Here is a 27,448-nt window from a genome sequence, read left to right as displayed (position 1 = left end):
TGCAAGCACTGATTTAATGCTTGATCTCCAGCAGGACCGTTCGACAGATGCCGGTCATTAGATCAGCTTCTGTTGAACAGACAGGGCTACTCAGGTACTTAAATTAGTACAGTTCCTGCTGAACTGACCGAATTTCGGTATGTGTTTACACTGCTTGAGTGCTGGTAACCCACAGCACATTATTCCTGGACAAGGACTTTTAAGGCAGGATCACAAGGTACTACTTTAATTAAATCGTCAGCTTTTAAATGTTTGAAATTGCTTTTAAAATTGCATTAAGTAACACTTTATATGAGATTTTAGTTTAGATTTGGATCTATGAAATGTTATTTATTATATTATGAATAGTTCTATGGCTTTCAGAAAGATGTTTTTTTAATACTAGATTGGAATATCAGCATTAATTCTTACAGCACAGAGAAAAGTTTACTGAGAAAATACATTGAATAGGATTATCCTTAAAAAAGATGATATTAAATATAGGCTCCGTGTGTGACTCTAAAGTTGTGTGATTTTGAGTGAAACTTTGATGCAACTTTGATGTGACTTTACACTCTCTGGCACTCAAGCTGGAAGAAAGTCACATCAAATTAGTGCTAAGACCTTTTCAAAGTTGCTGCAAAATTAAGTCGCATAGATTGTAAAGGTGCCATTGAAATCAATAGGCTGAGACTTGTCATTGCGACCTTATGTGTCCAAATTTGCATTATAGGTTGCACTAGTGTGAATGGAGCTTAAAAGCACAAGAAAGAAAATATATTCTTGATTAAATCACTGATATTAAGTAACACTGTGCAATCCCTTCATATATGAAATAGCAGCACTGAAAGTGGACCAGTCTGCAAGCCAGATTTTTTTTATATGCTCATTCCATACGAGGTCCACTTCATATATAGTACATAATGTTTATTTGTGAAGAAAGGGGTACTTTACGGTTTTCTAAACTGAAGCTTTAACAGGCCAGTTAGGTTATGAAATTCCCCATAGGTCCAGTGGCAGCTAAAAGTTTCCTGCTGGGGGGATCGACACTCTGTGATTCTTGGCCACCCGTCCTGATCTATAATAGAGTAAAAAAGAGTGAGTTTATGTAAATATTGTTTACATCTTTATTCTATACATATGACAATCGTATGAGGCTAAGGAACAAATGTGTATTACACCTAAATAGTCAGATGTAGAGCCGGTTCACACTACTCCGACTTGGGACACGACTTGTATGCCCTCAATTCGCCCCAAGTCTCTTGTCATCACAAATTCAATGTAAATGAATGAGAGCCGTCTTAATATGCACAACAGAGGTTGCTCCGACTTCAGAAAAGGTTCCTGTACTACTTCAAGGCGACCTCTATCCGACTTGTGCACATAGACTTCAATGGGAGTCGCCTCTAAGTCAGATCCTTATCTATTTTTAAGCGACTTGTTATCAGACTTTCCAGGAAGAAGAAAAAGATTAGCCAGGCATTCTCCACAGACAAAGTCGCCTATCATTTAAGTCTCTTCAAAGTAGTGCACAAGTCTCTTCCAAGTCTCTAAACAAGTCTCTAAACAAGTCTCTTCAAAGTCACGCTAAAAACTCGCTCCTTCATGGGGCGACTTTCTGGTCGCGGTAGTGTGAACCGACTCTTAGATTATTACATTGCAACAAAATGAAAGTTCTGCAACATATGTACAGAAATGTACATGCTTTTTTAGCATGGCATCAAATGCACTGTGCCGGGCACAAGTTTATGGAAGCACCGGACACTTCTATACAAACCATAAAGGGTCTATCTCTCAAAACTTTCACCCAGGATTCACCCATTTTATAAAAAAAAATTTTTTTTTTTTGGTTATATATGCTCTTGTTCAGAAAACTCTTTTTCACTTGGGGCAAAAATGTATCAGCTGAGAGCGTTAGTTCCCATGTTCCTCAATGAGTAGAGCTGCTTGTCTAGAATGTTGGATAGAAGAACAAGGCACTTTGAACTTAAGCTAAAATAATTTTTTGTAAACTTTTTTTGGTTGCCAAAAATGATTGCTGCAAGCCCTTTAATTTAATCTTATGTGAAAAATAGGTGAAAGTTGTGTGTATGAAAAAATTGCTAAATAGACTTGCACTGATTTGCCTGACCCATACCCATATCTGACCATATCCTAAGCTTCACTCTTTTTCCGGTTTCAAAAATACCTAACTGTCACAACAAACTAGGGACCAACTTGGGAGATAACATGACACATTTCAGTTATGTTCATTAAGCTAATGTAAAATGATCAAGTGATGTGAAAACATAAATATATATATATATATTAGCAAACTTACATGTCTTTATTTTCTTCTGCAAAGGTTCTTTGGTGCTAACTGGCATAAAGCTTAGATGTTTTATTGGTTTTCGTAGGTTTAATTTAGGTTGTTCTAGTTCTAAAAAAAAGAATAACCAAAAAGAGTTAGGACACTTGTTACAGAAAATGTTAGAATATTAAAGTATAACTAAAAGGCAAAACTTTTCTTTTTAGTTCTGGATATAGTGAAGATAGATTAGAACAGCTATTAGATTTTTACTGCTGTCTGTGTCCCTGTTAGGGAGATTCACTCTATTTGTCCTGTTTACCATTATCATCAAAAGTGACAAGAAAAAGAAAATCCAAAATTTTGGGTTGTCCCCAGAAAAGTAATAGAGGGGAAATCTTTAAATGAGGACACCAGTTCTGTTGCCCTTGGAGGCTGCAAGGGATTCCCTTCATTTGCAGGGATTTTCTCTTACTTCCTGTTTTGGCTATGGACAGGCTATGAATATGGACATGCTTTAGCTGCATTGGCTGTAACAGTACAGTTATAATCACACATTATTTCTAGGTGGGTTAATGTTACTTTTCTTCCCTCATAGCCTACTGCAGCCTTAGAAACTGTGCCAAGATGCATGGTCTGTAATTTGGACAAAGTAGCTAACTGACAAAGGTGGAATTTATTACCAATGTCTAGGGATGGCAGTTCAAGTGCAGCCTCGCGGTGAAAGGAACTCTTAGGCCTCTTTCACATGGTCCGCCTCCGTAGGCGGATCCGTGTTGCTCAGAGGGGATCGATCCGCGATCCCCGCTGAGCCTGCGGATGACAGCTCCGTCTCCGCTTGCAGAGCAGAGAGGGAGGTGTCTCAGCCCCCGCTGCCCTCTATGGGGGATCGGATGAGGGCGGACCGCCTGTCCGCTCTCATCCGATCCGATTACTGAACGGATGGAAAAATAGGGTTTCCATCCGTCCAGATTTCACGGACAGGATCGGATGCGGGTGTCAGCGGAGGTGTCTCCGCTGACATCCGCTGCCTCATAGAGCTGCATGGAGGATCCGATCAGATCCACCTAAAAAACTGACCGGATCGCCCGTGTGAAAGAGCCCTTACCCAACCTTTACTGAGAATCACAGACAAATACTGATGTTCTGTAGTTTAATTCAACAACACCCTTTTCTAGTTCTTGCCAATGGCATCTCTCAATACAGTGAACATATCCTTTCAAAAGGTGGTCATGCATATAAATTCTAATCCTCAATAAGTACCACTTACAGGGAACACCGTTACCACCAGTGGTACTTACTCCTTACTTTGGGAAATGCTCTTGTTGGTGCTCTTGGTAGAACTATACACAACAATGCAAAGGGTTGCAATGCACCCATGAATCATAGCCTTGTGTGGTCACATTCATGTAAGAATTTGTATTTCTGTACACCTTGGCTGCTTTTACATCAGTGGTGAAGGGGTGCCCACCCATGGAAGCTTTAGCATGGTTGTGACCAGACCATGTTAAAAAAAAATTAGATGCTGGCTGATAAATATTAAAACCATTTTTCTTGGTATTGTCTATGATATCATATTTTTAGATGGCAAAACAGACATGCATTTCTTCTGAAATGAATGGGCTAAACCTTTCCTCTCCAGCTGCTAGATGCTGCGGTGCATAAAGCATGTATATGAGGTGCTGCAAAAACAGAAGTAAGCCATCTGGCAGGGATCCCATAGTTCACAAAAAGTGTTGCCTTACCCAGTCTGACAATGGTTCGTCAAGACAAGCAGGGCAACACTTTAAGTGATAGGCCACTTTATGATGCATTTTTGGTGTACAGTTAGGTCCATATTTATTTGGACACAGGCACAACTTTAGTTTTTCTGGTATTTTTCTGGTATTTACCAAAACATATCCAAGCTATAGTTATATAATGGATATGGTCTGAAAGTGCACATTCTCAGGTTTAATTTGATGGTAGGTACAGCCAAATCAAAGATAGGGTTTAGGAATTACAGCTCCTAAGAATACCCACCCCCTTTTCAAGGGACCCAAAGGTATTGGACAATTGAATCAAAAGCTGTTTCAAAGCCAGGTGTGGGCTACTCCTTCGTTATTTCTTCATCAATTAGGCAGGTAAAAGGGCTGGAGATCATTCTAAGTGTGGTATTTGCATTTAGAATCTATTGCTGTGAACCTACATCATGCGTTCAAAGGATCTGTCCATGCAAATAAAACAGGCCACTGTAGGGCTTCAAAAAGGAAACAAATCCATCAGAGAGATAGCAGCAAAATTAGGAGTGGCAGCAAAATTAGGAGTGGCCAAATCAACAGTTTGGTACATTCGGAGGAAAGAAGAACGAACTGGTGAGCACAGCAACATAAAAAGGCCACGTAAGACAACAGTGGTGGATGATCGCAGGATCCTCTCTATGTTAAAGAAAAACCCATTCACAACATCCAGACAAGTGAAGGACACTTTCCAGGAGATGGGCGTATCATTGTGAAAGCCTACAATCAAGAGAAGACTTCACGAGAGCAAATACATAGGGTTCACTACAAGGTGAAAACCATTCATAAGCCTGAAGAATAGAAAAGCCAGTTTAGACTTTACCAAAAAACATCTAGAAAAGCCAGACCAGTTCTGGAAAACCATTTTTTGGACCGGTAAATCTAAGAACAATCTGTGCCAGAATGATGGGAAGAAAAAAGTGTGGAGAAGTCTTGTAACAGATCATGATCCAATGTACACATCATCTGTAAAACATGTTTGAGGCAGTGTGATGGCATGGGCATGCATGATTTCCAGCGGCACTGGGTCATTGGTATTTATTGATGATGTGACAGAAGACAGAAGCAGGATGAATTCTGCAGTGTTTAAAGATATACTGTCAGACAGATTCAGCCAAATGCAGCAAAGATGATTGGATGGCGCTTCACAGTACAGATTGACAATGATCCAAAACACACTGCAAATGCAGCCCAGGAACTTTTGAAGGAAAAGAAGTGGAATATTCTGTAATGGCCGAGTCATTCACCTGATCTCAACCCAATTGAGCATGAATTTTACTTGCTGAAGGCAAAACTAAAGGCAGAAAGGCCCACAGACAAAGAACAACTGAGGAAATCTGCAGTTAGAGTCTGTCAAAGCATCAGAAAGAATGAAACCCAGTCCTTGGTAATGTCCATGGGTTCCACACTTCAGGCAGTCATTGCCAGTAAAGGATTTGCAACAACATTTTAAAAACGAACATTTTATTTATGATTGTATTCATTTGTCAATTACATTTAAGCCACTGAAAATGGGGGGGGGGGGGGGGGGCTGTGTATAAAAATGGTTGCAGTTCTTAAAATGTGTACTTGATATTTATGTTTGAATTAAAACAAAGTCTGCACTTCAAATTCATTTGGATTTTTTATTTTTTATTTTATTCTGGTGGCATACAGATCCAAAAGTATGAAAATTGGGCCTGTGTCCAGATATATGTGGACCTAACTGTATATTCAGGTATGCACATTTTTAGTGCAATATATTTGATAATCCTTACAGCACAAACATGGCATGAACACATGATCTGCTCTACTAGTTCTTGAGTATTTCTTCTATTCAAAGTGTACCTGCAGTAAATATGAAGCGTATAAAAGGAGAGCAGACATAGGATGAAGGTATTTAGAGATACTTGCGCATACAGTACATTTGGCTAAGTTTGGAGACTCCATACATATTATTCATACCGGAGTCCATCCATCATAGATATGATCCAGTCATGAGGGATGGGAGGTGGAGTAGGAGGACCAGGACTTTGAAACTGAACTTGCTGTTAACACAATAAGACACCCTGGAGGCATCAAGTACCCTAAAGGAGGCTGAAGATATGTGATGGCACCTCTAGGTGCCTCAAGCTTTTGCCTGCTCTCAGTTCATCCACTTTATATTTAGGATAAATTAAGTTCATCAGACGGGTCAGTTTATAGGAAAACAACTACTTACCAAGGTCATCAACGCTGAAGGTGTATTCATGATAGGTGATATTGTCACTGACCAGGCGAACATGATATCTAACCCAAATCGATGTGTAGTTCTCATTGAAATAGCATCCATTTCCACCAGCAGACACTGGATCAGGGCAATCAGTCCAATTCAGGCCTCTGAAAAAAGGGAACACACATGATAAGTTAGTTCACAGAAGATCAAACAAACATAAATGGAGACAATTCTTTAACACTTGGAGGGTTAGGGTACTTTTAAAATATAATACAAAAGAGTAAAGTAAACTGATTGAAATTTTTCCAGAGAAATTCACTTAGTTCTCCTGTTCTGTTTTTTTTTTTTTAGGTTACTGGTTTATGGTATCCTGGTGCTCCGCATATAATTCCCAGTTTGCAGACCAGTGATTCTCAACTCACCATCGGAGGTTTCCCTGTAGCCTAAAGCCCCGTACACACGTACCGATGGTCGGCTTACAAATGTTCCTCTTTTCTCCCCGGGATGTCGGTGTCTGCTGAAAAGTGCAAAGACAGCACAAGGACAGCACAAGAATTTTGTCCGCCGACTGCAGAAGTGATGTCATGTAATGGTTAACTTTCCCTGTGTTTTCTATTTTCTGAGCATGCCCAGTCTTGCAAATCTGCGGTCTGTCGGCCGAATTGTGTACTGACAGGCGAACAATCGTCCGTTCTGGTGTCGGCATACAAATATTTTCATGTTTGCACGAAAGACTTTTGTCCGCGGATTGTGCGCAGACATCTGTCGGAGGCACCATACTAACACGCGTACAATCGGCAGATCCTTCGTCCACCGACGTTTGTATGCCGACGATCGGTACGTGTGTACGGGCCTTAAGTATGCACACTTCTGATCACTAAAACCTGTGACATGAATTTGTGGATTTTAAATGCCCAATTGTTGATCAGCATAGCGAGCACTCCAGGAATCGCTAAAGTTGCAAAATAGGCCGGAACTCCACTTTAAGAGAGAGACACAGTATAGTACAAAGCAAGGTAAGTATTATAGAAAAGAGCAGATGCAGGGAGACCCCAGGCAGTGCTGGTGACACGACCTTTGCCCTCTCTCTCTGCTTTTTCTTTGGTCACAGCTTCCAGAGTTGAGTTCCTCTTCAAATATTTTTTCTTCTGATGTTCATATTTTGACATGTTTGCCGTCTATATATTTGTTACTGCATTACACATGGAGATTCGTAGGATCTCCATATAGAAGCTACCTCATTTCATTGCAGCTTCTGTGCCTAAAGCCATACTCTAGGGTTCTTGTTCCTTCCTTCTTCCAAAGGTTCCCTGGGCTGTATTTGTTTTTAACGATCTTTATTTTAGGATTTTTATATACAGATAAGAATGCTGGAAGAAGGTATACAGTGTTCAACATAAGCCATTTTTAAAGACAATGTGACAAAAAACCTGACTGTCTATAGTGTGTGTAATCGCTTGTCAGAGCCTAAAGAGTGTATGCATCCCATCTGTATTTTTACCAAAATAATAATACATAAGACACATTTTCAAGATAGCATCAAACAGCGAAGAACAAATAGTCAAAAGACAGAAAAGGAAAGAAACCAGCAAGGAAAGGGATGGGGGGGGGGGGTATGTGACGAGGGAACAGGGGACATCTCACTCCCCTGAGTGTATGATCGATGCATATTCCCTTCAACAAGTAAAAAAAGTCAAATAGAACCACCTAAGGCTGAATCTCTCCTCCTGGCCCCGGAAGCGCTGCAGGCTGTTTTACACGTTTTTGTTCTTTCTATACTTGATTGGATGTCTTCAAGCTGCATACACAATGGTCCTCCCTTCTCTGGGCTGGGCTCCCTCAGTGATGTTGAGATCTGTTATCTCAATCTAAACAACCATTTCTATTGTTTTGCAATATTTAAAAAAATTGAAAGTTTGATCGCTCAAATGTGTATGGCCAGCTCAGAGAGGACATGGATCCTGCAAGTTACTGAGGACTGGTAAGAATTGGTCACAATTTTGCATGCAACTGATCTTTTCACAATTATTGACATAGCGCAGAACAAGGCAAGGTAAGTCACTGTGGGAATGAGGCCAACGTGGTAGAGGAGAAAGGCTTTGCTTTCTCAGTTTACAGCTACACCTCATGACTGCTGTTAACATATTCAAAAAGCACAGTGGAGGTATACTGTAGAAGGCATGAACAGATCCATAAAATAAATGAAGCAGAAAATCCTTGCAATGCATGCTCTTGGGTACATCTTTTTCTTAAGCAATTTAAACAGTGGGCAGCATAAAAGTGACATCGCCAAATCTCACTCCACATTTTATGAGACTAGCAATCAGGGGTAGCAGTGACTTAGATGATCTCACACAGTTGATGTACAACAGCCATGCAGCTCCAGGCACAGATGTGCACTTCTATATTTCAGAGAAATTCATAACAAAGGATATATTTTTCACTGTACTTCTTAGGCCCAATTAACATCTTTAGATGTTCCCTATGAGACTGCTAATATCATTTACTTATCATTTTACTTACTGGATATGATTTACTAAAACCGGAGAGTGCAAAACCTGGTGCGGCTCTGCATGGTAGCCAATCAGCTTCTAACTTCAGCTTGTCAATTAACCACTTGCCAACCAGCCACCGCAGATGTACGGCGGCAGGTCGGCTCTCCCAGGCAAAGTCCCGTACATGTACGGCGCTCGCGTGGGAGGCGCTAGAGGGCGAGCCAGTGCATGTGTCAGGTGGCTCCGATGGCCGCCAGACACCGGTGATCTCTCCCCACTGACAGAGAAGGACGGACGGCAGATGTAAACACAGCCGTCTGTCATTCTCCCTGAAGTGATCACAGATGTCATGTGATCCTGCTATATAGGATCGCATGTCTCTGTGATGACTTCACAAGTCCAATCCCCATACAGTTAGAATCCCGTCCCTAGGGTCACATTTAACCCCTTGATCACCAATACTGTTAACCCCTTCCCTGCCAGTGTCATCATTACAGTAACAGTGCATATTTTTAGCACTGATTACTGTAGTAATGTCACTGGTACCCCCAAAAGTGTCAAAAATGTTGGTTAGGGGTCCGATCTGTCAGCCAAAATGTCGCAGTCCCGCAAAAAATCACAGATCGCCGCCATTGCTAGTAAAAAAAAAAAAAACAATAAAAATTACATACATTTTTGCCGTAGATAGTAAACGCAATAACATTTGCGCAAACCAATCAAAATATGCTTATTATGATTTTTTTTACCAAAAATATGTAGCAGAAAATTTTTACATTTTTCTTTTGGGAATGTCATATAGCAGAAAGTGAAAAATATTGTTTTTTTTTTCAAAATTGTCGCTCTTTTTTTGTTTATAGTGCACAAAATAAAAATCACACAGGTGATCAAATACCACCAAAAGAAAGCTCTATTTGTGGGGAAAAAAGGACATCAATTTCGTTTGGGTACAACATTGCACGACCGTGCAATTGTCCTTTAGACCCGGTTCACATTTGTGCGGCTGCGGCGTTCGCATGTAATGTCGGAGCGCACTGCTCCTTCATTACATGCGATCGGCTGTGTGGTGCGAGTTTAGCCATACACTTTGTATGGCTAAATTCGCACCGCACCCGCAGCAAACACGCACAGGACCCTTTTTTGCAGCCGCATCAGGATCGGATAGCACAGCGGTTCACACTTGTGCGATCCGATCCTGTGCGAACTGCAAGAGCGCACTGCGATATGCGATCAAACTGGGGGTGTCGTTAAGATTACATTGACACCCCAGGCGTATTGCATATGGCAGTGTGAACTGCCGGGGGTGCGTTTGCGATGCGGGAACAGGCTGCGAATTCGCAGCCTTCCCGCATCGCACAAGTGTGAACCGGGGCTAAAAGTAACGCAGTGCTGAATCACAAAATAGGGCCTGGTCATTAAGCAGCAAAATCTTCCGGTCTTAAAGTGGTTAAGCTTTGAAAAAAAAACAAAACTGGAACCTGATTGGTTTCTGTGCAGAGCTGCACTAGATGTTACACTCTCCGGTTTTAGTAAATCAACCCCGGGGAGTAAAACTAACCTGAACTTAAATTACTCATGCCCTGCTACTGCAAGAGGAATTCAAAATAAAAGTATATTTTTCAGGCACAATTAACATTTCTAGATGTTCCCTATAACATAGAAAATCTTCAACTTTTCTAATTCAGGCCCACATTAAGGGTTTATTCACAAAGGCACTGAAGATCAGTCTGAGGTCATTTGCTAATCAGGTTGAGGTCAGTTTGAGCCTTCTTGGTTTTATAAAATCCAATTCCAATTTCAAACACTGCATTCCATATCCTTCAAAAATGCCTCCAAAATTGATGTCAGAAATGTAAATGATGTTAGCTATACTTTCAAAGACTCAGTAGGGTTTCTCTATTTCTCCACAGCTGTCCATCACTGGGCTTACATCTTTGCTCACATTGCCACAATGATATAACAAAGTCATACTATAGGTATAAGGCTACGTTCACATCTTGGCGTTTTTGCAGGCGTTTTACAGGCATTTTTTGTGCAGGCGTTTTTAGATTGAATAGAGACCAATGGAAAACGCCTGTAATCTGCCCAAAAAGAAGATCATGTACTTTTTTGAGCGTTGGGCGTTTTGCTCACGGCGTCAAAACGCTCAGATGTGAACAGGGGCCATTGAAATGAATAGGATTTGTCTTGTTGGGCGTTTTGAGAGCTGATCCTAGAGCAGAAAAACTCCCCAAAACGTCTACATGTGAACGTAGCCTAAAAGAAATAAAAAAGCACTAAAATGAATAAAGAGGTCAACCCGGTTTATTCTATGTCTGGCTTGCCTTTGTGATTACAGCAAAAAGCAGCAGTTGAAAATAAATAAATAAAAAGAATGTTTCTTCCAGGCCTCCTAAATACTTTCTAATGACAATTGATTTTATACATCCATTGTTTGATAAAAATACTAATCCCCCTAAAACAAATATAAAAAAGCTACAATACCTTGTCTTATACTGGAACTTTATCGAGTTGGACAAATTCTGAAAATCTCCATGAGTCCAATAACATGTTATTGTCTCAAACTGTGGCGATTGGCAGCGCGTGATTCTGGGCCCTCTCAAAGTTTCTGGAAAGAAGAGAACAACGGGGTTAATTGAATTGTGAACAGGAAGCAAATATCAACTCACACATTGCTGTCAGCCATTTCTATATTAAAATCTTTTTTTATAAAGCAACATTGCTTCACAGTCAGCCATACCCAGCCGTCTTAAGTTCCCCAGGCAGCTGGTGATTTTGTTAACCTGGATCCAATAATGCGTGCTGTGTGTATGTACAAAACAAAATTATTTTACTTGCTTACCATGAAAATCAATTACTGACACTTCTGGAGGTCACAACAGGAGCTGAGATTTGTGAACAGCTTGTTCCAGGGGCTACACAGTCTAAGGTAGAATTGGCAAGATTCAAGAAAACACTCCTGTAATGTACTTGCAAAATAATTCCAGACAATTCTTTTATTTCCATCATCCTAGCTGCCCCAATGCAGAAAGACGTTGCAAATCTTTGGCTTCACATTAAAGAACATCTCCGGCCAAATTTTTAAGTGTGGATTCAGAATGTTCCAACACAATAATATTAACACATGCCTTACTGCAATGCTAAGTAAATAGCAATGCCATTTAAGTGCAATGCAATGCCATTTATTCCTAAATCTGAACCCCTGGGAAATAGCATGGATGAAATAGATTTATATACAGTTTTTCCCTTCCCAAAAGTTTCTATAGTTTCTAAACTCTGGTCCGACCCCATCTGGAGTATTCTGTCCAGTTCTGGTTCGCCAGTCCTCAGGAGGGATGTGTTGGAGCTGGAGAGAGTCCAGAGAAGGGCAACTAAACTATCTAGGGGATTGGAGGACCTTAATTGTGAAGAGCGTCTGCAATCGCTTGATTTATTCTCCCTGGAGAAGAGACACCTGAGGGGGGACATGATAGCAATTTATAAATATCTCAATGGGGATCTCGGCATAGAAAAACAGCTATTCAGTCGAAGGGATTGCATGAGGACTCGAGGGCATACAATGCGATTAGAGGAGAAGCGTTTTAACCTCAGGCGACGTGGGGGGTTCTTTACTGCTAGGGCTCAGTAGCGTCACTAGGCAGGTGCGGTGAGTGCGGTCCGCACCGGGTGACACCCGCCAGAGGGGTGACACCACCTAAGCCTAAACCTCCTCCCAACCTTCCTGAAATGCCCGCAGCGTCTGTCCCGCTGTACAAGGGCATTGTCCCGCATCACTACATTTGTTCATTTAAATAGTAACTTCCAGTGCAAGTGTGAACATGGAGCAGAACCAGAGACTGGCAGATAAACCCCCTGGATGTGCTATGTGAGGCTGCAGAGCGTACAGCTGTCAAATTCAAGCTGTGATGTCGGGATGGGCGGGACTTCTACCCAGGCCCGCCCCTTTGTGAGGCAACCAGCGTATGGGGAAACAGCCGGCAATTAAACATTGCTGGCGGGAAAAGATGCCAAGGTTCAGAATCCATTCACTCAAATACTGTACCCAGAGGTTTCCCAGCCTTGTAGTACTAGCCCTGCACTCACAGCCTGGCTTCGGCAGTTAAAAGTGAAAGTAAGATTTCTGCCACGTTCTGCTCTGCACTTAGAACCAGGATAAGTGCTGCTGGTCTGACCGAGTGAAGCCTGTCCAAGAGCAAGAGAGGGGTGAGCTGCACTGCAATCCTTATCTCCTTCCTGCTCCGGGAGTTTGGGAACTGAAAATGAGGTGAGAGTGCATTGAGAAGGAAAACGAAGCTGTGACAGCCAGCTACAGAAAGGTGCTTTTACAAAGGTAACCATGTGGAAGATGATAGAGTTTTGGGGGGGGGGGGGGGAGCAGAGGAGTGTGTTTGTACATGTGTGTTGTGCATGTGTGTTTGCATGTATGTGTGTGTATGTATTGCTGTGTGTGTGTGTGTTTGTACATGTGTGTGTCTGTGCATGTGGTTTGTGTGTGTTTGTACGTGTTTGTGTGTGTGTGTGTCTGTGCATGTGGTTTGTGCACGTGGTGTGTGTGTGTGTGCATGTGTGTGTGTTTGTATGTGTGTGTTTGTACATGTGTGTTGTGCATGTGTGTTTGTACGTGTGTGTGTGTGTGTGTGTGTGTTTGCATGTATGTGTGTGTATGTATTGCTGTGTGTGTGTGTCTGTGCATGTGGTTTGTGTGTGTGTGTGTGTGTGTGTTTGTACGTGTGTGTGTTTGTACATGTGTGTGTTTGTACGTGTGTGTGTGTGTGTGTGTGTGTGTTTGTGTGTTTGTGTGTGTGTAGAGGTTATAGCTAACAAGAGGTGCAATAGTGAGATATGAATAGACTTTGTACCTACTGCTCTCTTGAACCCTGCACCTTGTGCATAAGGGTCCCTTCACACGGGGCGGACCGTATTTTGATCCGCTTCAGCTTTTTTTTTTTTTTTTTACGGACACGGATGACACTTGCTCTCATCTGATTGCCGCCCAGCTTACTGCCCGGTCTGTTTCCCTTCCCGCTGGCCACCACGGAGGGCCAATCAGAAGAGACTAGGGGGCATCATGGGACATGTAGTCCCGGAAGATTGGTGGCCCCATTTGTTGTCCACAGGGAGCAGACCACAGCCCCCAGAATGCACTCTGCTAGGGGGAGAGATTGAGGACTGGGAAAAAGCTGAGGGGGTGAGTGCTACACCATAGAGAGAGCCACACTGCCCAGCACCACCAGAGAGAGGGCCACACTTCCCAGCACCACCAGAGAGAGGGCCACACTTCCCAGCACCACCAGAGAGAGAGAGACTGTGTCACTGCCAGGGTACAGACGGGCTACACTACTGACCAAAGTCAGCCTGGTTAACCCAGAGGGAGCGAACGTATAACCGGAGGGATCACTGCTGCAATTTTGCTGGGTCTGGCAGGATGGCCTGTCAGCCATTATCCGTTACTGCTCCTAGGGACTGAGCCATTAGGAAGTGCCTAACCTGCTATCCTCTAGGCCTTATTGACCGTCGCAACCTGCTTCAAAAAACTCCAACGCTGAGCTGCTGCCCGGCCCAAATATAGGGGGGGGGGGGGTGACACCATGTTTTACCGCACCAGGTGACACCAACCCTAGTGACGCCACTGCTAGGGCTACAAGATTGTGGAATTCTCTACCACAAGAGGTGGTTTCTGCGGGTAGTATGGTGGCTTTCAAAAGACTCTTAGACGTACATCTCAAGAATCAGAACATTCAGGGGTATGAGAGATGATTACGGCCACACACACCTACACAGGTTGAACTGGATGGACTATTGTCTTTATTCAACCTCACCTAATATGTAACTATGCAACCAGTCCTGGGATTTACATAGCTCTCCCAGCAGCACCCTGTCTAACAGAGGTGGAGACCTGACTTTACTTTGCTGGTGTTTCACTTTCATTGACAGGTCTCCGTTCTGCGACTGGATTCTGAGACGCTTATCTCTCTGGCAATATTCCCTGTTCTACTATCATGCTGTTTGCACTGCAGTACAATTGATTGTTGCTGTCTATTTCTACCCCTCTCTGATCTCTGCTGTACAGGGACTGCATGAGAATGACACCATGTCAATGTAAAAAATTACATTAAATGATTTAATGAAAACAGAGCTGCATTGATTTGTGTTTTTTTTTTTTTTTTTTTTTTACCTGCCTGCAGTTCAGTTCTATTGGTGCCCCAACAAACGTTGCCAATGGGCCTGCATTCCTGTGCACTGCTATGCATGGAAATGCACAACTTCTAGTATGATCTAGTGCAGGGGTCTCATACCTTCCTAAACAAAGGGCAAGTTTACTGTGGGGATTGGGAGAAGAACATGATATCAGTGGAAAGAATAGCGCCCCATCAATGGTGTCAGTAGAAGAATAGTGCTTCATCATTGGTGTCAGTGGAAGAATAGTGCTTCATCATTGGTGTCAGTGGAAGAATAGTGCTTCATCATTCATCATTGGTGTCAGTGGAAGGATAGTGCTAGGAAAATCAAGAAAACCTACAAATGTAAACCTTTTCTTTTCCATGTGATTCATTGAACATTTGCCTGGAAACCTCTTAAGTCCAGTCACTTAAAATTTTAGAAAAAGCATCTACAGATGTAGCCATTAAAGCTGAGTTCCACCCTGGGAACGTTTTTTTTAATAAAAATACCCCCGGGACAGTCAGGGCTAGTACATTCCACAATGGCTAGCCTCTGATCTGTCCCGGGTTGCACTTACCTTTTAGGAGAAATACTTACCTTGAAAATGTATTGTCCAGCGCTGCCATCTCAGGTGTGGACAGGTTGAAGCCAGCGTGATCCTCTTCTGTGTCCTCTTCCGTCTTCTTCGGTCCCACGATGCATTGCACCGGCCACGACGTCACTTCCGGTGCCGCAGCGTCATCCCTGCACAGCTTCTGGGCATGCCCAGAAGCTGTTTAGCAAGGTATGACGGCGCCTACACCGGAACTGACGTCGGGGCCGGTGCAGACGCATTGATTCCTGGGAGCGATGACGTTCAGCTCCCAGGAATCATTGCAAAACCAGGAAGTGACGAATCGCCGTGGCCGCCGAGGGGAGGAAGAGGAATAAGGTAAGTATATTTTCTTCTAAACCAGGTAAGTAAAAAAAAAAAAAAAAATTGCGATTATCCTTTTGTTTTTTCAGGTGAACCGGAGCGAGAAGATGGAGGTAAGTATACATTTAGGGTGGAACTCCACTTTAAGCAGAAGAGTTTTTAGAGCAAATAAAGCATCATTTGCATTCCTCTAAAGATGTATATTCCCAACCACGAGAATATTTAAACATTTTTCATACCGTTGTATTCTAATACCCTTGGAATCCTGGCTTCTATTCGAAGAAGCCCAACAGAATTTTGTCCTGCCAGCGAATCTGTTGTCTGTGTAAGATCACATTTTTTTCAAGGATTAGAACATTATTTCTAAATTTAAGACAATCATTATTTGTTGAAATGTCTTAAAGACATTGGATAACAATTTTAAAATCCCAGCATTTTTGGCCAAATATTGGAGATGACCTAACATCTATGGGTCACCAGCAGACACTGTCAGCCAAGACAAGATAACATCACGTGTTGGAAAACCTTGTTTGATAACTGTTGTTTTTCCCTTTTTCTGCTATTCTTTAACCGCTTGCTGACCAAATAACTTACATATACGGCGGTGAGGTGGCTCTCCTGTGCAGGATCACGCACCTAGTTTGTGATACTGCGCTTCGAGGTCTGGGGCGCGCATGCACATAGCCGGTGACCCGCTCCCGCTGTGATTATACACAGCGGAAGCTGATCTGCGGGTACCACGGACTCTATGCCTGCCGGCACCCGCCGATTATTAGGCAAAGAGCCAGAACGGTTATCTGCCTATTTACACAAGGTAGATTGCGGTCTTGTCAGTAGGGAAGGTATAGATCATGTGTCTCTGCAAAGCAGGGACATGGATCTATGCCTTCCCCTCGTAAAAGCACTTCCCACACAGTACACAAGCACTCCCTAGGCACACATTTAACCCTTTGATCACCCAATGTTTAACCCTTTTCCAGCCAGTGTTATTGGTACAGTGACATTGCATATTTTCTGGCACTGATCACTGTATTAGTGTCACTGCTTCCCAAAAAGTGTGCGTGTCAAATTTGTCTGTCGCAATATCACAGTCCCGCTATAAATCACTGATCGCCGCCATTACTAGCAAAAAAATAAAAATAAATAAAAATTCCACAAATATATCCCATCATTACACATCCCAACACTATAACTTTTGCGTAAACCAATCAACATACTATTGGGATTTTTTTTACCAAAAATATGTAGCAGAATACACATTGGCCTAAATTTAAAGACTCTTCCGTTTTTTTTTATTTTTTTTCTTCCCTACAAAGTAAATGCATAATGTCTAGCACATTATGTGACACCTGCAAATGAAGCCCGCGTTGTCCCCGCTGGCGGCCACATCCATCTTCGCCCATCTTCCTTTCGGTCTGCGGACTCCGGCTGTATTACTGACCCGAGCCGCGTGACGTCCCTCCCGCACACACGCGCGGGAGCGGCCGGTCACGGCACAGGGCTCTAAAGAAATGGCACGGGCGGCCTGCTTCTTCAGAGCACATGCGCCGATGACATCACCGTCTGTATGCAATGTAAATATCTCCTAAATAGTGAAAGTTTGGGAGATATTTAAAGTACCTATAGGTAAGCCTTATTAAAGGCTTAAGTATAGGTAAAAGTTATAAAGGTGGGTTTGCAGCCACTTTAAGAAGAAATGAGATGTTTTAAAATTTTTATTGGATATGTTTTATAGCAGAAAGTAAAAAATGTTGTTGTTTTTTTTAAATTTTTGGTCTTTTTTGTTTATAGCACAAAAAAATATAAAAAACGCAGAGGTGATCAAATACCACCAAAAGAAAGCTCTATTTGTGGGGAAAAAAGGACATCAATTTTTAATTCGGTACAGTTTTGCACAACCGCGCAATTATCAGTTAAATTAACGCCGTATCACAAAAAATGACCTGGCCATGAATGGGGGGGGGGGGGGGGTAAATCTTCTGGAGGTCAAGTTGTTAAAGGCTAAATATAAATGGTCCCATAGTGGACTATTTTATGTTTAGGGACCCGGTGGTTAATATAAATATCTAATCATGGGTAGATTATGGCTGTTCTTCCAACAACATCCCCCCCTCTACCATGACTATGGTAAAATGAAAGTCTATTTCTACTATATATTATAGATGATAATGTTAAATATACATTTAAAATACATGTCCTGAAGCGGTCTCTTTAACATGGCCTGCAAACCAAACCGCTTTTGGTTGTGTCCACCCCTTAAGAAACTTTGGTAAAATATCTTCCAATTTTTCTAGAATAAATAAATTCACGACACCAATAGGCTCACCTCTGATTGTTTTGAGGTTCTCCTGGGCTTACTATAAGGTGGGGTAGTAAATCCAAAAACCCTGGAGATAGCAGAAACTGCTCACTGCTGCCTAGGAATGCTAATGCTGGACCGAAGTCCTGCTTCCTCCAATAAAGGTGTCACCATTTTGATGAATATATTGGTTTCTGGAGGAAATCAAAGCAGTAGAAGTAATCTTTCTAGCTAGCTGTCTTAGAACTTCGCCTGTATTAAATTGAAATTCTGCAATATTATTCATTTTATCAGCATCAACCAGAACAGTTCTAACATTTTATGTAATGGAAAAAGTAGAGGTTTACAGTATGTCTGACAGTTATTCAGCAATAAGCAGATATTAAATCCCGAGAGAGAAAAAAAATGTTCTACTTGACTTTAAACTTTCGGTTTCTTTTCTTAACACCTCTGTATATATCTATGCATGGATAATAACCGCAGACTAATTCAATAGAAACTATTATCCTTATGAAATAAGGAAAAGCAGCAAGCAATGATTGTGCACATACATTCCTAAGCCCTTAATCCAATAGTGAAAGCTCCAAACAAGTGGGGGTGGGTGGGTGGTGGTGGAAGTATAATAAACTCAAGAGCAGTGGCTAAGCGGTTATCACTTCCGCCTAGCAGCTCTAGGGTTGTCTGTTCAAATCCCAGCCATGGCACTACCTGCACACAGTTTGTATGTTCTCCCTGTGTCTGCGTGAATTTCCTACCACACTCCAAAGACTGCTGGGGGGTTAATTGGTTCGTGTCTAAATCAGCCCTAGTATGCGAGTTAGAGGACCTTAGATTGTAAGCTCCTTGAGGGCAGGGACTAATGTAAATGTACAATTTATATAGTATGAAAAGAGCTCTGTAAATTGATGGTGCTATACCTATATGGCTAAAACTATCTGTAATAAAAAATTATAACAAAATAAATAATGAAAAAATAAATGCATAGATACCTCTGGGGTGTGTGCTGTTTATGAAAGGGCAGACACCCAAGAGCTACCAGCCTGTGTGATATGCAGGTTTTTTTTTCAGTGGGAATGCAGTTTTGGCACCTCCAGCACTGGATGTACGTAATGCCAAGGGGCACCGGAGAGTTTATTGATGCTGGCTGCTGGAGGATCTATTGTTTCTGGAGGGGATCTATTTGTGCATAGCGGAGGTCTAATATTAGCTAGGGGGCTTATGTTGATGGTGGGGTTAGTTGTTGCTGAAAGTGATCTACTGTTAAGGGAGGGATTTATTGTTGCTGGCTTTTGGGGAATCTATTGTTGCTGGAGGGCATCTATTTTTATGTGGCAGACTAATGTTGCTGGTGAGGGAACTATTGTCGTTGGTTGGGCTTATGTTGCTGGGGGGTCAATTGTTGCTGGAAGTGATCTACTGTTGAGGGAGTGGTCTATTGTTGTTGGCTGCTGGAGTATCTATTGATGCTGGGAAATCTGTTGTTGCTACCGCGGTCCATTGTTGCTCGGGGTCTATTGTTGCTGGGAAGAGTCTATTGATGCTGGGGATCTACTGTACTGTTTTTCTTGTTAATAGTAACAAATTCCAGCAGGGATCTAATTGTAGTAAAAACAATCAGTTGCTATTGCAAATTAAATAAAAACCAGATGCACTTACAAAAGGATAGTTTCAGAGGCTTTGGATAGAACGAGACGTGTGCCACTGTACCTCAGATGACATGGCTCCCCAAATCATCACTGACTGGAAATTTTGCACTGGACCTCATGCAACTTGGATTCTGTGCCTCTCCACTCTTTCTCCAGACTTTGGGACAATGATTTCCAAATTAATGCAACATTTTCCACAGTCCCTGATGATTTGGGGAGCCATGTCATCTGCTGGTGTTGGTCCACTGTGTTTTATCAAGTCCAAAATCAGCACAGACCTCTACCAGTAAATTCTAGAGCACTCCATGGTTCCCTCTGCTGACCAGCTTTATGGAGATGCTGATTTCAATTTCCAGCAGGACTTGGCACCGCCCACATTGCCAAAACTACCAATACCTGATTAAATTATCATAGTATCACTGTGCTTGATTGGCCAGCAAACTCACCTGACCTAAATTCCATAGAGAATCTGTGGGGTATTGTCAAGAGGAAGATGATAGATACCAGACCCAACAATGCAGATGAGCAGAAAGCAGCTATCAAAGAAACCTGGTCTTCCATAACACCTCAGTATTGCCACAGGCAAATGCCTCCATGCCACTCTGCATTGATGCAGTAATTCATGCAAAAGGAGCCCCGACCAAGTATTAAAGAGGTTGTAAACCGAAATGTTTTATTTTTGTTCACCCTGAAAGAGAAACACATAATGAGCTAGTATGCATCGCATACTAGCTCATTATGAAATACTTACCTTAGAACGAGCCCCCGCCGTGCCGCCTATGACGTTCTATGACGTTCAGTCGCCCGGGATCTGTGGCATCCGGCCATCTGATCTGCCGGAGCCGTGGTGATGTCACTCCCGCGCATGCGCGCGGGAGCCGACGGTCACGGCACGGGGCTCTGAAGGAAAGCCACCAGCGGCCGTTCCTTCAGAGCGCATGCGCCAGTGATGTCACTGGCTGCATGTAAGGTAAATATCTCCTAAACGGTACATGTTTAGGAGATATTTACAGTACCTATAGATAAGCCTTATCATAGGTTTACCTATAGGTACAACTTGCAGAGGAGGGTTTACTTCCTCTTTAAGTGCATACTATACTGTACATGGACATTCTTTTCAGTAAGCCAACATTTCTGTATTAAAAATCCTTTTTTTTATTGGTTCTATGTAATATTCTGAGATACAGAATTTTGCGTTTTCACTAGCTGTAAGCCATAATCATCAAAATTAAATGAAAAAAATTCTTGAAAAATATCTGTGTATCTACGTATCTATATAAAATATATGAGTTTCACTTTTTGAATTGAAATTACTGAAATAAATTCAATTTATTAATTATATTTTAATTTTATGAGATGCACCTGTACTACACTTAGATCCATTGCACTGGTTTATCTTTGTTTTATCTTCAGCTGATTTTAAACTACTGTGGTTTGCTGCTGAAAAAACAATACATTCCATTTACATGCTACTGGGCTGCAACACAACTCTTTCTTTCATTAAAAAACAAACAAATCAGAGCTTCTGCAAAGCGTATAACAGATGGTTAATTTTCCCCTTTAAGGTGATAGCACTGATTTTGCAGCACTGCCATGCACGAGTTTACAGGGGAGCAACGGGTTCATATTAAACCAGCAGCATGCTGGGTGATTAATGATGTCCTACTTATAAAGCTTCTGCAAGTCATACTTGACATTAATTGCCTGGCAACTGTCTTATATGGAATGGCTCCATGTTATGCATGTTGGATACTGGACTGCAGGGTTATTGCTGTTTAAGCCCACACAAACACCATGAGATTTATGAACAAACTGTATGCCTGGCAGGTATTTGGTTCACTGTTTATTCCAAATGGGAGTAAATGGCTCACAGAAATAGACTAGTTTGCCTTTAAAAGGTTTTAAAGAGAATCTAAAGGCCCGTACACACACGCAGATCGTCGTCATACAAACGTCGGCGGACGAAAGATCTGCCGATTGTATGCGTGTTAGTATGGTGCCTCCGACAGATGTCTGCACACAATCTGCGGACAAAAGTCTTTCTTGCAAACATGAAAATTTTTGTCTGCAGACACCAGAACGGACGATTGTTCGCCTGTCAGTACAGAAATCAGCCGACAGACCGCAGATTTGCAAGACTGGGCATGCTCAGAAAATAAAAAACACAGGGAAAGTTAACCATTACATGACATCACTTCTGCAGTCAGCTGAAGTCTGCGGACAAAATTCTTGTGCTGTCTTTGTGCTGTCTTTGTGCTGTCTTTGCACTTTTCAACAGACACCGACATCCCGGGGAGAAAAGACGAACATTTGTATGACGACGATCTGCGTGTGTGTACGGGGCTTAAGCCTTGTCCATACAGGTTCTCCTAATTGCTGAACATTCCTTTTTAAGCTCCTCTTCCCTTTGCAACCCAAATGTTCCTTAAGCCCACCAGAGCCTTCTCAAATACCAGTACTTCCAGGGACGGGAGAGCATGTGACTCTCTCCCCTTCATCCAATGATGCAACAATGGATGCCTGATTGGCCAATCACCCTGAGCGCTGTCACAAGGTGTCAGGCCCAGAGACCTTAGCACTATGTAAGCTCTGACCACAATGACTTGGTATTCAGACAAGCCTTCTTCTCTTCTTTCTGGCAGATGAAAGGGACAGGGAAGGAATAGCAAAGCCTGAATTCAACATCAATTGTAAATTAACTTGCCTTATTAACAAATGCCTCTATATGTATCTGTGAACATATAGGGGTAGGGATGGACAAAGCAAAGGTTCACTTTAAAGAGGTATTAAACCCAAAAGCAAAAATGTAATATATTTCAGTTTAGCAATCCTTCAATTTGGAGGTTGCATAGTTTTTTTTTTACCTTTATTTTTAGCTGGTGATCTGGCCAGTAACACACTTCCCTTCTAAAGGCCCATAAACACAATATGAAGATCGGATGAAAAACTTTTGTATGACGAACGATCGGCTGATTATAGTGCTTTCGACAGCCGATTCCGACTTTTCAGACGACAAAAACTGAAGGCGCAGGCTAGAAACTTTTTCTAGTAAGTGAACACAATGTACAGTAATCATACGGAAATAATTAAAATTAAATAAATGCACAGAACGACCCTACACTTGAATGTAACTACACGCTTTAGGGTGTCTCCACTCCACTGGAGAAGTAACAGTAACACCTTAAGACGGCAGCATTGTCAATCTGTGGATTGGGTTAGTTTTAGATGTACAAGCAGATTTAAACAGACTTGACTATCAAATAAAACTGAACTCCAGCTAACACTTTTTAGGCATTTATAGCAAGAGTTTTTTTTTTTTTTTTACCTTTGAAGGCTTTAAATAAATTAATACAAGCTGACCATTGTAAACACCCTTGTCAGTGGTAAATGGGTTTTCTCATTCCTCTAACTGCCATTTTTGCTTTAAAGCTTGACCTGTTAAAGAGACTTAAAAATAACAGACTTGCTGGGCAAATTAACAGGTGAAAATAAAAGGAAAAAAAAAACTAAAAAAGAAAACTAATGTCCTTATCATATCTAAGAATCGGTAAGCTGAAATAAAGTAATCTTTTGTGTTTTTGGTTTAATACAACTTAAAGAAACACTTTTGTGAAATTATGATTTTTAAAATGAATATATTAACTACTTCTGGACTGCCCACCGCCAATTTACTGCGGCAGGGTGGCCCTCCTGCGCGAACCAACGTAGGTCTACGTTGGTTGCGTGCCTGCAGCTAGGGGGAGAGCTTGCGCCGCCGGCGGTGCGCTCCCGCCCCCACTCGGCAGCGGGGACTCCGATGCATGGGGCAGGCGGCTTCGATTGCTATCTGACACCCACGATCACTCCTGGCTGAGAGAGAAGAACGGTCAGCTGTTGTAAACACAGCTGACCGTTCTTCTATCTGGAATGATCACAGAGCACCTGTGATCCTTCTATATAGGTCTGTGATCATTTCACAAGCCCAACCCCCATTGGGGAGGGCCTAGTCCGTGACATCATCATGTCCACCAGATGATCGGCAGTGGTGCTTTCATTTTACATGTTGGTCTCTACATGTGATGGAATTCCTGTCACCCCACTTGGGTGCTTCTGCCAAACAGTGCTTCCTACTTTGGCAAACTCTTCCAGCAGAACGAGAGCCAATACCAGCCCTTTACCCCAAGCATTGTACACAGACAAGATGTTGAGGTAAAATCCAAAGAAATTACTGTTTATTGAACAGAAATACAGGTTTATATACACTTCAAAAGTAGGTCAGTCACCACATGAACCATAAAACCAAATATTAGCCAAAACATAACACAATGGTTAGATAACGAGCTAAAGTTGACACAAGGCTAATTCCATCATAAGAACTTTCAAGAGTTAGCAGAAACAATAGGTAAATCAATTAACTCAATTAACAATTGGAATTCACACCTAGGAGGCACAAAATGGGAGCGACATACTCAGCAAATATTGCATAACAAACAATGATCCCACCCCACTTCAGACTATCCGGCAACAGTCTACAACAGTCAATGAGACAAACTCTTACAATGTAGTCTGAAAAAGTGGAATTAATTTATCTTCATAGCTTTCTTGAGGGATATTGTCGATAAATATTTATGTCCCAAGTGAGGGAGCCTTTCCAACCCAGTCTGCAGGAGGGACACCATATTATCTCTGACCATCAACCTGTACAAGATTAATATTACACAATTCCACCCACTCCAGAAGGGAAGCTTTATTGCCCTTATTCAGAAAATTAATCCAAGCCTAGCTCTCAGCATTCATCACATTGTTGTCCATCATTGGATAATGAGCTTCTCTTTTGATGGGCCATAATCAGTGGGTAGGAGGCTTGCACCTACTCCTCTCCAAAAGCCTCTGTCACACTACATATCTTCTGGGAGTGTTACTCTTTGAATAAATGAGATGGTGATTCAATATACTACACTATGATATTTGTCTTTTTGTCCTCTTTATGTTCCATATGAATTCTGGTGTGAGATGCTGAGTTACCAGGGTACCTGTGGAGATTAGAATTCATGGCAGTCAAGCACTAATGATCTCTTATAATATTGAGATCTTACATATCCGGTTAAGGAGTTTGACCATTAGTGGGCAAGGTGGCCACCTGTGTACAGTGTATATCTGGACATTACACCATTTTCACAGGAATGTGTGTTTTGGCTTTGCTCAAGACTTTTTTATTTTTAAATTGGGACTTGCGCTATAACCTTTTTTGCAATAAATGCATTGTTATACAGATTTTTAATATTCTGGTGACTCACACTGTTTTTACTAAAGTTATTGTGATGCAATCTCTTAATTTTGTTTAAATGGATAGCTTATCTATTTTAATTAAATATTTTTATGGTCCTGTACTTGGATAATTAGTGTTTCTTTTTGGTAATACACTGAGCGCAGAAATTTCCTTTTTTTTTTGTCAAGCATACAATGTTGGGAAGGCTTTTAGCATAAGATGTAAGCTTTTGCATGTATGCAATTTTCACAGTTTTGCAAAAAAACAAAAAGGCAATTTATGAAATTTATAAAAAAACTATTATTAAATCATAGCAGTTTCATATTTTATGTTTAGTAAGAATTTTGGAAATTATGCTGCGCTATTGTGTGCCAATAATGATTTTGAGAGTATTTTTAATAACATTTGCACAACTGTCTTAGGATGTATGTAATGAACAGTACCATATTTTAATTCTACTATTCTATTTGGAGGGGGGGGGGGTCTTTTATAAAATTTCAAATTGGCGAATGTAAAAAAATAGCATAAAATGAACTGCCCAATTAAGGTACACAATTGGTGGCAGGGTTTGTCAGTGAAAAGGTTAAAATCATCTTTCCAATTGGCCTTTGATTTTCTAATTGCTTTTCCGCAGGACAGACGTTTACTGGATAAAGTGAAAAAAAAAAAAAGCAGCAAAGGAACAAAATCTATGGCAAAATTGTGGATTCATATAGAGGAAGGGAAGAGGCCAGAGATGAGCCAGACAATCACTGCCAAGAAAAGTCCAAGTTGGACACATTCCGAAAGGGAAAGAATGCTCCAGCCTTCATCGGAGGGAGTTCACTGTTTACTGACTGTGTAAACAATGAGTTATTGACCTTCATACATAGAATCCCTCCTCTGTGAACACCGTGGAAAAACACAGCTATACCAGCAAGTATACAGTTTTGGTACTACTGGGCAAATATTAAAATTGGACATGATCTCTAAGCCACACGCTGGCGTAAAAACATCACCACTGCCTAATGTGCTCCTAAGCGTAAAAAGACAGGAAAACAAAACTATCCCATATGGAACTTTGAAAATCATTTTGAGTTCCATAAGAGACAAAGCAATTTCTGTTTGGGCCATATGGTGGTGCCCTTGCTGTTTCTGTGGCCAGATTATGAATTTTGTTGTGCTCAGATAGGTTAGTGATACCCTTGCAAGGATATTTATATTCTCTTTTTCTAAAAGTATTGTCATAATTAGCATATATATTTTCATAAAAAATCTGAAAAAAAGTTAGGCTATGTTAAGAGACATCAGAGGCTTCTATATGAAATAATCACCAAAACGAAGACAGCCTTCCCCTCGCCACCTGTCCATTGGTGATACATCACCAGGCATATAAGTAAAAGTGAGAAGAGCAGCCTTTTACTTGGTTTACTGTTCTATCAAACCTGACGAATGATGCATGAACATTCTGATTGGCCCATCTAGTGACATCAAGCAAAGCAGTTCTTGATGACCAACCTGAGTATACAAAATATCACAGCGGACAACAAAGTGAATGTCAAGTACACTTGGTAAGAGGTGCTTTGTAAGCAAGATAATATTGTACAGTATGCCTCAGGCTGCTGGTTACCGCACTGAACATTCTTTTATTACTCTCATTTGATGGGAAGTGGTAGGGTTGAAGGACAAGAAGTTAACGTTAGCATCTAACTTACTCTCCAACACCAAGGACTATATAGTGCAGGGCTCAAAATTTCAAGTCCTGAGCCACTAGCCGGGTCTTAAGAGTTACTCTCCACCAGTTGCCCCAGCCAACCCCTAACATGTCTTATCTCATGAAATTACACTGTTAAATGTTTTATGCACAACTAAGTAACAAATATTTATATTAACAACAATATTAACATAAAGCATATCAGTACCCATTAATGCAGCCTCATCAGTGCCCATCAGTGCCTACAGTGCAGCATTATCAGTGCAGCATATCAAAGTTGCCTCATCAGTGCAGCCTCATCAGTGCCCATCAATGCAGTTTATCAGTGCCCACAAGTTCTGCCTCATCACTGGCAACCAGTGTAGCCTCATCAGAGGCCACCAGTGCAGCTTTTCAGTGCCCCTCAGTGCAGCATATCAGTACTGCCTTACCAGTACAGCCCCATCAGTGCAGCTTAAGAGTGCTGCCTCATCAGTGGCCTTCAGTGCAGCCTATTAGTATCCATCAGTGCAGCCTATTAGTGCCCATCAGTGCAGCAAATCAGTGCTGCCATATCAGTGCAGCATCATCAGTGGCCATCAGTGCTGCCTTATCAGTGCAGCCCCATTAGTGCAGCATATCAGTGCTGCCTTATCAGCTCAGCCTCATTAGTGCAGCCTATTAGTGCCCATCAGTGCAGCATATCAGTACATATCAGTGCTGCTTTATCAGTGCAGGCCCATAAGTGCAGCTTATCAGTTCCACCTCATCAGTG

General features: G+C 41.7%; 1 protein-coding gene across 1 annotated transcript in view; it reads right to left on the bottom strand.

Annotated features, from left to right (window-relative positions):
* GHR (growth hormone receptor) overlaps window positions 1-27,448 on the bottom strand; it is a 536,071-nt gene that overhangs the window by 18,193 nt on the left and 490,430 nt on the right. Inside the window, exons 5-8 of the mRNA XM_082242881.1 lie at window positions 11,215-11,338; window positions 6,245-6,402; window positions 2,300-2,398; window positions 934-1,057 (exon numbers count right to left, since the gene is read on the bottom strand). Coding sequence (XP_082099007.1) covers window positions 934-1,057; window positions 2,300-2,398; window positions 6,245-6,402; window positions 11,215-11,338 — 505 coding nt within the window. The remainder of the gene's footprint in view (window positions 1-933; window positions 1,058-2,299; window positions 2,399-6,244; window positions 6,403-11,214; window positions 11,339-27,448) is intronic.

This window comes from Pelophylax lessonae (assembly GCF_965119305.1).
Source record: "Pelophylax lessonae genome assembly, chromosome: 1".
NCBI lineage: Eukaryota > Metazoa > Chordata > Amphibia > Anura > Ranidae > Pelophylax > Pelophylax lessonae.
The sequence above is the reverse complement of the archived record's forward strand: the minus strand, read 5'-3'. Positions and strand labels throughout refer to the sequence as shown.